At 24.7% G+C, this 16,291-nt stretch overlaps 2 protein-coding genes across 2 annotated transcripts in view; both read left to right on the top strand.

Moving 5' to 3' along the window:
* The window catches only part of LOC126900193 (SET domain-containing protein SmydA-8-like), a 27,822-nt gene extending 22,691 nt beyond the window's left edge, over positions 1–5,131 (top strand). The window contains exons 7-8 of the transcript XR_007702806.1: positions 4,308–4,422; positions 4,991–5,131. The gene's annotated coding sequence lies outside the window, so the exon portion shown is untranslated. The remainder of the gene's footprint in view (positions 1–4,307; positions 4,423–4,990) is intronic.
* On the top strand, positions 4,390–7,795 carry LOC126900926 (acyl-CoA Delta-9 desaturase-like). The gene is made up of 6 exons (XM_050676962.1): positions 4,390–4,422; positions 4,991–5,168; positions 5,861–5,991; positions 6,053–6,258; positions 7,120–7,305; positions 7,363–7,795. Exons 1-6 carry the CDS (start codon positions 4,390–4,392, stop codon positions 7,691–7,693), a joined length of 1,065 nt encoding a protein of 354 aa, XP_050532919.1. The 3' UTR covers positions 7,694–7,795.
* The last annotated feature ends 8,496 nt before the right edge of the window (positions 7,796–16,291 follow it).

Raw genomic sequence — 16,291 nt, 5'->3', positions numbered from 1 at the left:
CGATTTTTAAATTTGTAATTTTTTTGGATATTTCCCCCATTTGCGGGGAACGAGGGAAAATTTTTAAATTTTTAAGGGTAATGTCTTCAACTAGATACAATTTGTGATCTTTTGACGTATTGTTAAAAGAAATCGGTCCAGTGAGAGCTGAGAAAAAGTAGTGACAGACACAAAAAAAAAAAAATAAACACATCATGGTAAAATTAATACCTTCTCAGCTTCGCATCGAAGCTAAAAAAAACGCTTCAATGCAAATCTTTAGATAGTGTTTAATTTTAAAAAATTGGTGTATTATTCCAAAAGCTACATTATCTGCTAGTTCCTTATTAATATCTTGATTAAGATAATAGATGTCGAATGAAAAAGGGATTATTGAAAATTATTATTTCTCATAAAAAAATTGTGTTGATCCATACACTTTTCAAAAAGTTATAGCATTATAAAGTTAAAAATGTATTAAATAAAATCGAGAATTTTCACACAATAATAGCATTCGGTAGATATTTTCATCGTGAAGACAAAATAAAGTCCGAAATTTTTTTTTTCATGATAAAGTATATTATATTAGCTTTAATTTAAGATATATATAAAAGTGTCAGACCAGTGTTATTCTAAAAAAATTAATATTTCTCTAATTTTATAGCAATCCTTTAAATATTTTCGTGGTAATTAAAACTAATAGACCAAGGTTAAATAATTTAAAACTTGGAAATAATAAATTATTTCAAGGTCTGATTATATATTGTATATATTGCAATACAATATGCACGAAAAATTATACGAACTTAAACTATATAAAAAAAGGACTAGTCAAAAATAATTTTTAATAATTATGATAAAAAAACTTTTACCTTGGAACGAGGATATATGATTTTTAGATTTATCTAATTTTAGAAATAACAATTTTTAAATTAAAAATAACCTTGATATTGCCTAGTATTTCAATACACATATAGTTTTACATACCTTTACAATACATCTCCATAGTATATTAAAATAATATATATTTGGTGACTGTCATTTTCCATTAAGTAAGTTAATAAATTAAACATTTATATAATAATGCATACTTATTAAGAAAAAAATGTGGAAAAGTATTTTAGCTTTGAGTTTTGACGTTAAATACATCGGGAAATCAAATTATGTCTAGTTGATGACATTATTCTCTAAAATTGAAAAAATTTCTTTAATATTTTTGTAAGTATAAATATTTAAAAAAAACCATATCACAGTGGAGTAGCGGCATAGTATAGTTAGGACAAGTATAGATGATATCTGACAGTGATTTTAATAACTGCCATAAAAAATGCTTCAGTGCAAATCTGTAGATAGTGTTTAATTCTAAGAAATTGGTGCATAATTACAAAAGCAACATCAACTCCTATTTCCTTAATTATATTGTGACTAGTAGTTTTTAGATTTAGAAGTATAATTTATGAATAAATATTTATTATAGCATTTAAATGTAGTATGAAATTAATATTTCATAATTTAATATTGTATTTTTTATTTAAAAATAATAAAAAATAATAAAGTAGTATATTTTGTCACTTCTATAATAAACACGTATAAAAATTAAAGGTTTTAATGCAATACTTTATGAAAAACATTTTATTTTTACTTGTGAATACATTAGTTAACAAAGAACTTTCATCGGTATCAAAAATATACCTTTTTAAATGAACTTTCCGCACTGTTTTCAAGTTTAAAATTTGTAACTTGTAATTTATAACTGGAAATTTATCAGAAAATCTCAATATTTTTTTTGCATTTTTATCGCAATAGATTTCTAAATAACTTTTAGTGTTTATAATGATTTTTTTTAGTGAAAAATTGTCATTTTGAAACCTTTTCTGTAAGCAGATACAGGGTCAATTGTTCACAAAAATATATCAAATGATAGGTAAATACCTAAGGTATCTATAAAAAAAATTGTTTCTATTTATTAATTTTCAAAAAATTATGGCAGTTTTCTATAAAAAACATTGAAAGAATGTCGAAAATTACCGATTTTTTAGTTTGTAATTTTTTTTGGAAATTTTGCCTATTTACGGGGAACGAGGGAAATTTTTTCAATTTTTTATGGTATTGTATTTAATTAGATATAATGTGTGATCTTTTGCTGTCTTGTTGATAGAAATCAGTCCAGTGAGAGCTGAGAATGAGCGGTAACAGACAAAAAAAAAACGCATCTATATAAAATTAAAATTAAATTAAAGCTAAAATTTAAATGAATGTTTTATGAACTCGCACTTAATGTTCGTAGATTTTCATAATGAAAGTTTTCTAGAAATATTATTAAAAAACATTTATAGAATTCAAGACATTTATTTATTGATATTTTATATTTTTATATTTTTTTCACGTATGCAAGTCTATTGCAAATCAAATCAAATAATTAATGAAATTTTTGTTTTTTTTTTCGATGACTTCTTGATGTTTTATTTTCATTTCTATGAAGCCGTTTCGACAGAATTGAAATGCGACAAAAATTTTACGTTTTCTGAGTGAACCCTATTATTAAACCTTAAATATGAACTAGAAGTCTACATAATTTCATTTATGGATTATTGGTTTAAAATCAACATGTAAGGTTTTTCTTGTAATTTTCGCAATTTTTCACGAACTATAATAAATTTTCGATAATTTTATACATCTTCAGAAAAACCTAGACACCTGTAGAGAATTTTCATTAAATGATTTCAATTGATTTAACAGTTTTTATTTTGATAACTGATTAATTAATGTTACTACGCATAGATTTTGCAATAAATTTTGACTGTGAACTTCAGACATTCTAAATATTTGCATAAAAGTTAGATAAGAGTTTTTGTTCAATGATATAATAGTATCAATAATGTCCAAATAAGAATGAGATTAATTTTTGTTTGGAACGGCAATACTGCTAAATCGTTAGGAGATTATATTAAATTTTAAAGTAGTTAAAGATGAACAAAACAAGTCCATAACCAGTGTGTATCATAATAGTTACACTTCTGAGACACATACAAGTTTTTTTTTTTTGTATATCAATCAACGTTTAAATATGCATATATTCGAGCCGACACAAACGGTTATTTTCTTAGCCTCAGTTATAAATAATTAATCTACTATTAGATAATTTTATCAGGATTTTAAAAATACAATATTTACATAGCCTAATTGTTTCAGAGTAGATCAACGTTGTTGAAGAAGTTATACACAATAAATAAACATGTCAATGTATCAAAAATTTGTAACAATAAAAAAATAATAATAATCTCCGCTTATTATCAATTTATTTATAAAAAATCTCAAAGTAGCCTTTAATTTCCAATTCCATCTCCTGTACTAAAATGAATCCTTATTACTAAATAATAAAAAAGTGATTGGCTCAATTTTAACTATTTCATCAATACAAAGAGGTGTATTAATTTTTAATTTTAATAAGTTAATTTTTTTTTTAAGAATTTTTAATAACTTTAAAAGTTACTATAATCAATTTTAAAAAGGGGGTCAATTAAAAAAGGAACAATAACTGAATATAATAAACAAATGTATTATTAAAAAAAAAAGTATTGAACTTTGAAATTCTTAAACTATAATTCTAATTCTAATAAAATTGTTGACTTATAATATATAGAGTGTTTAAAAAGTAAGGAAACTGGTTTCTATTGTTCTCATTGTTTGTAAAAATTTGCCTATTTACTTACTTATTGAACACCTTATATTGTAAGAAAAATTAAATTTATGTATATAAATAAATACACTTATTAAAATATAGATAATTTTCTTAAAGTGTCAATAACTGCACACTTTGCTCTATTGCGATTATAAAACTTTTGGCTACGTTCGGACACAAATATTTTTCATCTGGGTCTGCACAAAAGAGATTTTTTTTATTTATGAGATTTCTCAAGTGTAAAATATATTTCTAATGCCACTGTAAATTTAAATAATTATAAAAGCATAGTTACGTGTATTTAAAATTAAAGTTACACAGTTAAAGCTATGATACTCTAGTAAAGTATAAAAAAGCCTATAGTAATAGAAATAAAAAGGATCAAGTGGGGAGACTAGTCAATTGCTTACATACCTCTTCAAAACGGCTAGTAGCAACGAAGTAGTACCATTTTTAGTACTACTTCTGATGGTCTCAGATGATGAAAAAGAAATATGAACCTCTGTACCGTTATAATGACTCAGGTGACTCACCAAACGTGCATGTACTGGCCGTTGTGCTTCTTATCAAAAATTTCTTTTTATGCAAATGTATACGAACGTTAATACCTTTGAACCAACTAAAGCAATTATTTGAAATCATTTAGATCGTATATAACCATTTATAATTTGGTGGATGACTGTCAGTTACATTAAATTTTTCCAAGAGCAGTCATGGTTTGCGGAATCATGGATATGCCAAAAATCGTTCAAAACATAGACGTAAATATGATTATATAATGTTACAAGTTTTCTAAGACAATAATGTTGAATAATTTTATTAATAATTAGAAATATTTTTTTGATCTTTGGTTTTACTTGTAAAAAAATACGGTCAGTGTATTAATATTAATGTTTTTATTGTAATTTTATCATGTGACTTTAAAGTTTTAAGCCACAAAAAATTTAAAAACTTCGATTATTTATACAAGATATCTTATAATTAAAGAATTTGCATTTTCTTTAAACAATTTATTTTTTATGGAACTTCATTTATCAGGTGGTATTCAATAATAGTTTTCAAATGAGGTAACCTTCTCTTGTACCGCCGATTATAAATAGGGCCGGCCGTCTTACGATATTTAGCCACCCTGAAAAAAATAATATATGTTATTCTTTATTCTTTTTACAAGATAGAACCATTCTTTTCTTTAAAAATTATAGAAAATCTAAAAACACGTTTTTGTGACTATTCAGCTTTAAGATATAAGCCTCAGAATTAGTCTAGAGTTAAATTAAGCCAAGACTAATAAATAGGAATCAAGTTTATTACTTTATTTCTAAATTTTAGTCTGGAAATGATTTGCATATAAAGAAAGAAGAAAAGCAGAAAATTGAAAATTCATCTGACACTGTTAAAGTTGACATAATATGGTCTTTTGTATTATTTTTTGTTATAAGCCATTTATGTGCTTTATATGGGATTTTCCTTGTATTTACATCAGCTAAAATACTGACAACATTATTAGGTAAGTTTCAACATATACTTCTAAAAAGAAATTATAATTATGTAAACATTTTTAAATATAAATGTATTTTTATAAATTTTGTATTTCATGAATACATGCATTTGATTTTTATAGTTACATTTTTAAAAAACTTTAAAGTTTTAGTACTTATTAAAAATGTCATCTTCTATTCATCACCATTTTCTTAGCGTCTATTTCAACTATTCGGGGTCGGCTCTACACCCAGAGAAAAACCTCGATCTATATAATAAATTCATTGTTCAATTTGATAAATATATCATTACTATTGAATCAATGATATATTTATCAATATGATATTTTTTTTTCTTGTCTTGAACAATAATTATTTATAAGAATAGTTATTTTGTTCGTATTAATAAAACATTATCATAAACCCTTGATAAAATTTCTCTTTCAATTTTGATTGAGGTTTTTCTTTGGGTGTACCTTACAATAATTTAACAGGATTTTTACATTGACTAAAGTAGATCGATGCAACCTCATTATGGCTGAGGAACATTTCTCTTTGATTGATTTCCTAATATTATTCACAAGTTAAAAATTATTAAAAATTAATTAAGCAATATTTGTATGGTGTTTATTATAGTATAGTTTGAAATTTTTTTATAATTATTTTTTTATTGAATAGAGTGTTTGATTTTAACAAAATTTAAATAAAATGTGTTTAACAGGAATACTTTTTTGGTCTATGTCAGGCATAGGAGTAACAGCTGGCTTACATCGTTTGTGGTCCCATAAATCGTATAAAGCTAAATGGCCGCTACGAGTATTATTAATGTTGATGAGTACTATGGCTTTTGAAGTATGTATTCGAAATCCATTAACAACGTTTAGTTACAAAATTTAAGTTTTTTTATTTATAGAATCATATTTATGAATGGTGCATGGATCACCGAATACATCATAAATACACAGATACAAACTCTGATCCTCATAATGCTAAAAGAGGTTTCTTTTTTTCACATGTTGGTTGGTTAGTTGTAAAAAGGCACCCAGATTATTACGAAAAGTGCAAAATAATAGATATGAGCGATTTGCAGAAAGATCCTATTGTTATGTTTCAGAAAATGTAAAATGAATTATTGTAATTAAATTATTCAGGGGCATTTTTTAAGAATCTTAGGAAACACAGGAAATGTGAACGATAAAACTTGCTGCATCACAAAATTACCAGTTAAAAATAAAATTTTTAATTTTGAAACCTGTAGTCTCTTATAACTAAGCCCCTGTAATACACATATAAATTAACAAGTATTCATTGAATATTTGTTAGGGTGGATCGAAAAGAGTCGATCATCGAAATGTTAATAAAAATTATTTTAACTATATCATATACATTGAAATAGAAATTTCATGAAGATTTGAGATTTTTAAAAAAGTTTTATTGGTCACTCAACTTGTTTTTAGTATTTTAACCAAATACCCTGAAAAACACAAAACGACCTCTGTTATTCAATTTTTGGTAAAATATTATTATTAGTATATCAAAATAGTTTAATTTTTACTATAGAGTACAAATTTTTTAGTTAAAAAATTTTGAGTCAAAAATTGATCGCGTGGATTAATCTCAAGTAAGCTTAAAATTATTAAAAATAATTTTCTTTTGCCATTTGAATAATATTTATGTATATTATAAGTGGGCACACTTTTAAAATATTAGTAAAATTTACATTCAATTTAATTTGAATATATAATGGAATACTTAAAAACCAAATCTCAAGTCTAACGATTTCGTCAAATAAAAACAATGGTCAAAAGTTCCCATCAAAATGTTTTGATTTAGTTAATTTTTATATTTTCAATGTATATAATAATAAAGTTAAGAGTTTTCATTAAAATTTTGATGAAGGACATTCTTTGATCTACCTTAGTATTATCTATAATATGTTGCAATTTCAATGGTTTTAATTAAATTAGTATTTTGTTTTAGGTTTTATATTCCAATTTTATTATTGATGTGTTTTTATATCCCGACTGCTATTCCAGTGTACTTGTGGAATGAGACATGGATTAATGCATTTTTTGTTCCTACTATGTTACGCTATGTATTCACTCTTAATATGACATGGCTAGTTAATAGTGCTGCTCATATTTGGGGAAATAGACCTTATGATGCGTAAGTTTTATTTTTTATTTTTTATTATCTTTTAAAAATATATCTTTTATCTAATAGTTCTATCAAGCCTTCTGAAAACTTATCTGTGTCAATTGGAGCATTAGGTGAAGGTTGGCATAATTATCATCATACATTTCCTTGGGATTATAAAGCTGCTGAGCTGGGAAATTACAGAACAAATATGACAACAGCTTTTATAGACTTTTTTGGTCTCATTGGATGGGCATATGATATGAAAACTGTTCCTAGCAAAATGATTTTAAAGAGAGCATGTAGAACTGGAGATGGTTCTCATACTAATGGTGATGGAATTTGGGGTTGGGATGATGAAAACATAACGAGAGAAGACCGAAACTTAACAACAGTTATAAATAAAAAAAATGACTAGTGAAAATTGAGTTATAGTTAATAAAAAAATTGTATTATTTTATAGTTTTTAGTACTTATATTTATAATTGTGAAATAATTAATTAAATTAATTTTAACACAATAGAGTTTTTATTATTGTTAACTAATCCAGTAAAAATGACTGTAAATATTCAAACGTTCATGTGAGTTAATTAATTTATGATAAAAAATGATTTAATCAACAATTTCAAACAGATTAAATGTATTTGATGATATGTATTATTTTTATTTTTTTAGATTTTAATATTTTAATATTTCTTCCATAATACGGTTTATAAATAGTCGTTTCACAATAATTCTAATATTTATTGTTAATTAATATTTTTAAATAACAAAATTTTATTGTAAGTAATCGTTGTAATCTTCAGTATTTAGGGTAATACATTTTTAGAATTTAATTTATATAGATAAATGATATCATTATAAAATAAAATTGAAAAAATCAATTATTCTCATGTAAGCAATACATAACTTCATTTTTTATCTTCGCGCCACTGCTTTTCACAATAAATTTATTGATAATATACAGTAATAGTTGTTTAATTCAAAAATAGAGAACGTTAAAAGAAAATCATACTATAATGGTGCAGACACGTCTATACCAATTTTTGAGATTCAAGTAATATACTATTCAAAATATTAAGGGAAATAATAAAACTAGTATTTATAGGATAAGAAAAAAAATTATAATTGTAAAACTTATTACACATTCAAGTAAAATCCTCCTTTTTAGATAATCTTGAATAATTTAATTTAAATCAAAAATACATATACATTTTTTTGATGATATCAGAAGATTACTATAAATACTATAGTATGCATGATTATAGTTTTATTTTGTTAATGACTACTATAAGAGTAACCAGAAATTAAAAAAAATAAGCATATAACAATAAAAAATTTGAAAAAGTATTTAAATAAATATTTCATTTATATCGTTTTTCAAAAGTAAGATGTAGATAATGATATTACAAATTAAATAAATTGTACTTTATAATTAGTTTAAATTATATATTAAATCCAATGTAGAATCCACAGCTAATTTAAATAAATATCAATAAGATAAAATTTTTGAAGATTTCATCTCAATTTTTTAAAAATATATTAAGTAATATTAAAGATAGCCAATTAAAATTATTAATTTAACATTATATACTACTTATGATTTAAGTAAAATTATAAAATAATAACAATGAACTAACTAGGTAACAATATTTAGTTGTGTAAAAATTTAATGCAGCATGTTCATTATTGATTACTGTTTATCAAACACTTAAAAAGTTGTTCTAAATTATTAACATTTTATTAAAAAAAATAAATTTCAACAATTAATTTTGCCTCTTAAAAAAAGTATATCTATCCTTAATTTAGCCTCCAAATGTTTTTTTTAATTTTAATTTTTAAATAATAAAAATTGATACAATTATACACATACTTTTATTAAAATATTAAAAAACATAGATTCCTAGTTGTTTAATTTTTTAGATATTATAGGTTTTTTGTTTACCTATAACTTTAATTTTATATTTCATCAAAAATCCGTCTGAATTAATAGTTTGTTGAAAATCATCATTTGTGACATTATTTAATAGTGGCCATATATAAAATTGAATATTCCTATTTGATAATTGCTCTGAAATTTTTTATTATCCAACTTGTTGGCAGTAAACTTTATTTCTAAGTTTCAATGAATTTAACAACAATACATTGTATAGAACAATTATGAAAGACCATCAAGTTAATAAATATAGTTTAAAAAAACTGAAAAACATGCTTTTAAAGCTTATCGAACTAAAAAGTTAAAAATCATTTTTAAAATAAGCTTAAAACAATAATGAACGAAAAATACTAGTATTACTGTGAATAAATATAGTTTAAAAAACGGTAGCACAGTGGGGTCGAGGCACAGTGGTGACGTGGCATAGTTGGATCAAGTATTATGATATCTGACAGTGATTAAAATCACTATCATAAGAAACGCTTCGAAGCAAATCTGTAGATAGTGTTTCATTTAGAGAAATTGGTGGATTATTCCAAAAGCAACATCAACTCTTATTTCTTTAATTATATTCTGATTAGTAGTACTTTGATTTTAAAATATAATATATGAATAAAGAATAATTATAGTTTTCAAATTCAGTATGAAATTGTGAGGCCAGCTATAATGTATTGTTCATAGTGTTGGGCGGTTTATAAGAAAGTAGAGCAGAGAATAAGTGTAGCAGAGATGAGAATGCTTAGTTGGATGAGTGGAGTGACTAGAGAAGATAGGATAAGGAACGAGCATATAAGAGGAAGTTGGGTTAATCAATCGTGGATAAGATGACAGAAAATAGACTTAGATTGTTTAGTCATGCTATGAGGAGAGAAGAATCGGAAGCTGTAAGAACAGTTATAGAAATGAATGTTGAAGGAAGATGAGATAGAGGAAGACCAAAAAAGAGATGGAGAGATGCTATTGAATGCAATTCGAGGACAGCTGATATGAGCGTAGAAGATGTGGGAGATAGTAAATGTAAATGTAATGTAACTCGAAAAATATTTGTTTAAATGAAAAACTATAAAATAATTTGTTTGTTTATAATTGTTTTTTAAACAACTTTTGTACGAAACTTTTTTTTGTAAGTTAAATATTTTTTGAGAAAATTAAAATAGCTCATATTTTTGAACTTTGGCGAGGCTGTAAAAAAAAGCTCAATTTCAATCAATGAAGACTATTAGTATGTCATTATACATATTTTAATTCAACTATTAATAAAACAAAATTTGGTTGGGAATTTTTTAAGAAATTTTTCCTTTGTTGACTGGCCTAGATGTCAATTTTAAATTTGTAATTGAGCTAAAAGTTATGGTAATATATTCAATTTTTTTTGCTATAAACTTTCATAAATCTTTATCAAAAATTNTCTGAACGCGCACTTTTTAGAGTAGATTGACACCAAAATCTCAAAAAACTGTTAATGAGAACCTCAGAAACCGACCCTTACACTGGGAGCGACACGAAAGCGTGACCTTCCCTTGATTGCCTCATAATAATCAAGTAATAATCAGTAATAACTTGAAAACAATTTTTTTTTTTTTAATTATTTTTTATATGTAATTAGTAATAATATAAAAAATTAGAACTGATAGATAAAGTTTAATTACAGATTTGAAAACAACGCGAAACTTTGATTTAGAAAAGTATATTTTTGTTTCTGATGAAAGTTCCTTGAAGTCCAGTGCATTCATTTATAGTAACAAACAGTTTTTATTGATAATTATTGTATTAAGCCCTTTAAATTTTTATACACGTAAAAATAAAGCAAAATACAACTTCTTTATTATTTTTATCATTTCTCCGTTTAAATTACAATATTAAATTATTGAATATCAATTTCATACTAAATTTAATAATTATAATTAGTATTTATTCATATATTATATTTTAAAATCAAAGAACTACTAATCAGGATATAATTAAAGAAATAAGAGTTGATGTTGCTTTTGGAATAATCCACCAATTGCCTAATTAAAACAAAAAAAAAAAAAGTTTGTTGGGAATTTTTTCTGCTATTCTGCAAAATTACTCCTTCGTTGACTAGAATGAATCATTAAATAGAAAATTTTATGAGAATTAAAACAATGTTATTTTTAAGATTAATATGCAGTCAGAAAGTTTTATAATTATTATTTATTGTAAATTTATCAGAAAAACTCATTATTTTTTGCATTTTTATCGTAATAGAACACTTAAATAGAAATCATAGTAATCATTTCTAAGTAATTTTTGATATTTAAAAAGATTCTACTATTGAAATATCCAGAACTGAATTAATTTTAATGATTTACTTTAACTAAAAAAAAAAAAGTTAATATTTTGAATCCCTCTTGTGGGCAGGTAAAGGGTTAGATTTATAAAAAAAAACCAAATGATAGATAAAGACAACATCTAAATAAAAAAAATATATACTAATTTGGTCATTTTTGATAAAGTTATAACAGTTAACAAAGTTATAAGTTTTATACACTGGACTATAAGGAACTTCCATCAGAAACAAAAATATACTATTCTAAATCAACTTTTCGCGATGTTTTAAAATGTGCAATTAGACTTTTTCTATAACTTCTAAGTTTTAATATTATTAAAAAATAGTTTTTACATATAAAAAAAAATAATTAAGAACAAAAAAAATTGTTTTAAATTAATACTGATTTGATATAATATTTAATATTAATTTGATTATTAATAAGTTAAAAATAAGGAAAATGACATATTTAACCAATTTTGTTAATCGTTTAAAGTTGATTGTTGTAAATGTTTATAAAAAAAAAAAAAAATTTATTTTACCATAACTTTTAGCTCAATTGGTAAGTTTGACATTGACATAATTAAATAGAAAATTTTATGACAATTAAAAAAATTGTATCGTTAAGATCAATATGCAGTCAGAAAGTTTTATAATTACTATTTATTGTAAATTTATCAGAAAAGCTCAATATTTTTTTGCATTTTTATGGTAATAGATAACTTAAATAGGAGTAATAGTGTTAATTTCCTAGTAACTTTTGTTGTTTGAAAAAATTCTACAATTGAAATATTGAGAACTTCATTAATTTTAATGATTTACTTTAACTTTAAATCAAAACAAAGTTGTTAAAAAGATCTACTCAATAGCGTACTATAAAATTTGATTATAATTGTAAAAATCCATTATTAATTCAGGAGAAACTAGCATTAATTTTTTTTAGAAATGATTTATATAGCAACATGTTAACAAAAAATTTTGAATATTATAGTCTAGTAGTAGCGCACACAAATAGAGTAAAAACCAGCACAAGGGGGTCGCGGCATAGTGGTGACGTGGTATAGATGGATCAAGTATAATGATATCTGACAGTAATTAAAATCACTATAAAAAAAAAACGCTTCGATGCAAATCTTTAGATAGTGTTTAATTTTAAAAAATTGGTGGACTATTCCAAAAGCTACATGATCTGCTAGTTCATTTATAATATCCTAATTAAGATAAAGTATGTAGAATGAAATATTATTTCTCATAAAAAAATAATGTTGATCCATACACTTTTCAATATGTCATAGCATTATAAAGTTAAAAATGTAAAAAATAAAATCGAGAATTTTCACACAATAATAGCATTTGGTAGCCATTTTCACCGTGAAGATAAAATAAAGGACGAAATTTTTTTTTCGCATAATAAAGTAAATTACATTACCTTTAATTTAAGATATATATAAAAGTGTCAGACTTTCCGGAACACTTTCAAAATTTAAGTTGAAAAAGTAAATTTTTTGTGAAAAAGTTGTCATTTTAAATCCCCCCCTGTGGGCAAAAAAGGGTCAGATATAAAAAAAATATATACCAAATGATAGATAAAGACATCATGCATCTATAAAAAAAAAATTATATTGATCCATACATCTTTCAAAAAGTTATAGCATTATAAAGTTAAAAATATAAAAAAGAATTTTTTTACAAAAATCGTATTTTTTTTATAAACTTTGATGTCTGTTTTCACCATGAAGATAAAATAAAGTCCGAAAATTTTTTTCTGCATAATAAAGTATATTACATTAGCTTTAATTTAAGATATATATAAAAGTGTCAGACTTTCCGGAACACTTTCAAAATTTAAGTTGAAAAAGTTCTACTTTCTACATGCATTTTTTAGATTTGAACCCCCCTCGTATATAGGGAAATGGTCGGATTTAAAAAAACAGTATGTCAAATGAAAGATGTATATAAAAACTACTCTTCATGAAAAAATTGTACTGATCCATACATTTTTCAAAAAGTTATAGCATAATAAAGTTAAAAATGTAAAATACAAAATCGAAAATTTTCACAGAAAAATAGCATTTGGTAGCCATTTTCACCGTGAAGATAAAATAAAGTCCGAAATGTTTTTTTTGCATAATAAAGAACATTACATTAGCTTTAATTTAAGATATATATAAAAGTGTCAGACCTTCAAAAGTCAAAAAGAACATTTTCAAAAGTTAAGTTGAAAAAGTTAATTTTTTTTGAAAAAGTTGTCATTTTAAATTCCCCCTTGTGGGCAGGTTATGGGTTAAATTTATGAAAAAAATATACCAAACGAAAGGTAATAATATTACACATCTATATAAAAAAGAATTATATTGATATATTCATTTTTGAAAAAGTTATGGCAGTTTTAAGTAAAAAAAATTGAAAAAATTTCGAAAATTAGCGATTTTTAAATTTGTAATTTTTTTGGAGGTTTCCCCCATTTACGGGGAACGNAAAAATTTCGAAAATTAGCGATTTTTAAATTTGTAATTTTTTGGGGGATTTCCTCCGTTTACGGGGAGCGAGGGAATTTTTTTCAATTTTTGAGGGTAATGTCTTCATCTAGATACGATTTGTGATCTTTTGACATATTTTTCATCAAAATCGGTTCAGTGAGAGCTGAGATTGAGCGTATACAGACACAACCTTCTCAGCTTCGCATCGTAGCTAAAACTAAAAAAACATGCTTTTAAAGCAAATCGAACTAAAAAGTTAAAAATAATTTTAAAAAAAAATTAAAACAATAATGAACGAAAAATACTAGTATTGTTGTGATAAAAGTGTGGGTGCTTTGTGCCATATTTTTCGTATATTGAGCACCCGATGCATTTATCACAATAATTCTAGTATTTTTTGTTCATAATTATTTTAAGCTTATTCTAAAAATTATTTTTTACTTTTTAGTTCGATGTGCTTTAAAAGCGTGTTTTTTTAGTTTTTTTAAACTATATTTATTTTAAGTGACCAGTGTAGCCACTATACACGCAGATCAGGCGCGCTGTTATAAGCGTTAAAGTTCGGGTCACCTTCCGACTCTATAATGAGAGGAGATGTGCTGCCGCACATCTTGATTAGGAGGAGAAAATAGAAAAATGATGGGACTCTCAAAAAGATATCCAAAGATACTGCACAGCACAATATTTTAGGACATAATCAAAGAAAAAAACCCAGCACAGGGGGGTCGGGGCACAGTGGTGCCGTGGTATAGTTGGATCAAGTATAATAATATCTGACAGTGATTAAAATCACTATCAAAAATAAACGCTTCGATGCAAATCTTAAATAGTGTTTAATTTTAAAAAATTGGTGGATTATTCCAAAAGCTACATGATCTGCTATTTCTTCATTTATATCCTGATTAAGATAATGTATATCGAATGAAAAAGGGATATAAATATTATTTCTCATAAAAAAAATTGTGTGGATCCATACACTTTTCAATAAGTTATAGCATTATAAAGTTAAATATAATATAAAAAATAAAATCGAGAATTTTCACACGAAAATAGCATTCGATAGCCATTTTCACCATGAAGACAAGTCCAGAGGTCAAATTTTTTTTTTTTAAATTAAAGTATATTACATTAGCTTTAATTTAAGATATATATAAAAGTGTCAGACCTTCCGGAACATTTTCAAAAGTTAAGTTGAAAAAGTTAATTTTTTGTGAAAAAGTTGTCTTTTTAAATCCCCCCCTGTGGGCAGATAAAGGGTCAAATTTACAAAAAATTATATCAAATGAAAGGAAAATATCTAAGGTTTTAGTTTAAAAAAAAATGATGTTGATTTGTTGATTTTTGAAAAAGTTACGGCAGTTTTAGTAAAAAAAATTGAAAAAATTTCGAAAATTAGCGATTTTTAAATTTGTAATTTTTTTGGAGTTTTCCCCCATTTACGGGGAACGAGGGAAATTTTTTCAATTTTGAAGGGTTATGTCTTTGACTAGATACAATTTGTGATCTTTTGACGTATCGTAGAACGAAATCCGTTCGGTGAGAGCTGAGAAAAAGTGGTAACAGACACAAAAAAAAAAAAAAAAACACATCATAGTAAAACCAATACCTTCTCAGCTTCGCATCGAAGCTAATACCTTCTGGTCGACCTTTCACAGCCGACAGATCAAAAAAGATGCAAGAATTGTAAGTTATAAGGCACTAAAAATATAGCTAATGACCATGAAGAATAGAAAGGAGTTTCTAACTAACCTACGGGTTTAAAAAAAAGTATGTTTGACTAGTATAATACGCCGTAAATGTTATAACAAAACGTTTTTTTTTCAATGGGTTATTTGTTTTATGGAAACACACGCATGTATTATAATATACATATTATGTAAATAGTTATATATAATCAAACATTTTCATTAAAGACATTTAAAATTTGATGGGAATTGTTTATAATTGCTATGAAGATAAGTTACTAATAAATTTGAAGTCTGTATAAATAAATATCAGCATATAGTATTAGTTTTCCTTTAGTGCACGCAGGGACGTATTTTGAATGATTTCCCCGGTGGTGTCCAACTTTTAATGAACCTCACAAACGAAAATTATAGAAATGTTTACTGACGTAAAAAAAACTTACTATTTTTCTAATTACTATTTTAGGAATTGACAAATAATTTGAAATTTGAAATTTTGGTACTGTTGTATCTTAAAAGAAATAACCCTAGTGTCTTAACTTAAAGTAATAAAAGTTTAATAATAACTCAAATGTATTTATTATAGATATAATTAAACAATGCAAAACATATAAAATAAATATAC

The sequence above is a fragment of the Daktulosphaira vitifoliae genome, unplaced genomic scaffold (assembly GCF_025091365.1).
Source record: "Daktulosphaira vitifoliae isolate Bord-2020 unplaced genomic scaffold, ASM2509136v1 Scaffold_3, whole genome shotgun sequence".
Classification (NCBI taxonomy): Eukaryota; Metazoa; Arthropoda; class Insecta; order Hemiptera; family Phylloxeridae; genus Daktulosphaira; species Daktulosphaira vitifoliae.
Note: the sequence above shows the minus strand (reverse complement) of the source record. Positions and strands in the feature narration are given on the sequence as shown.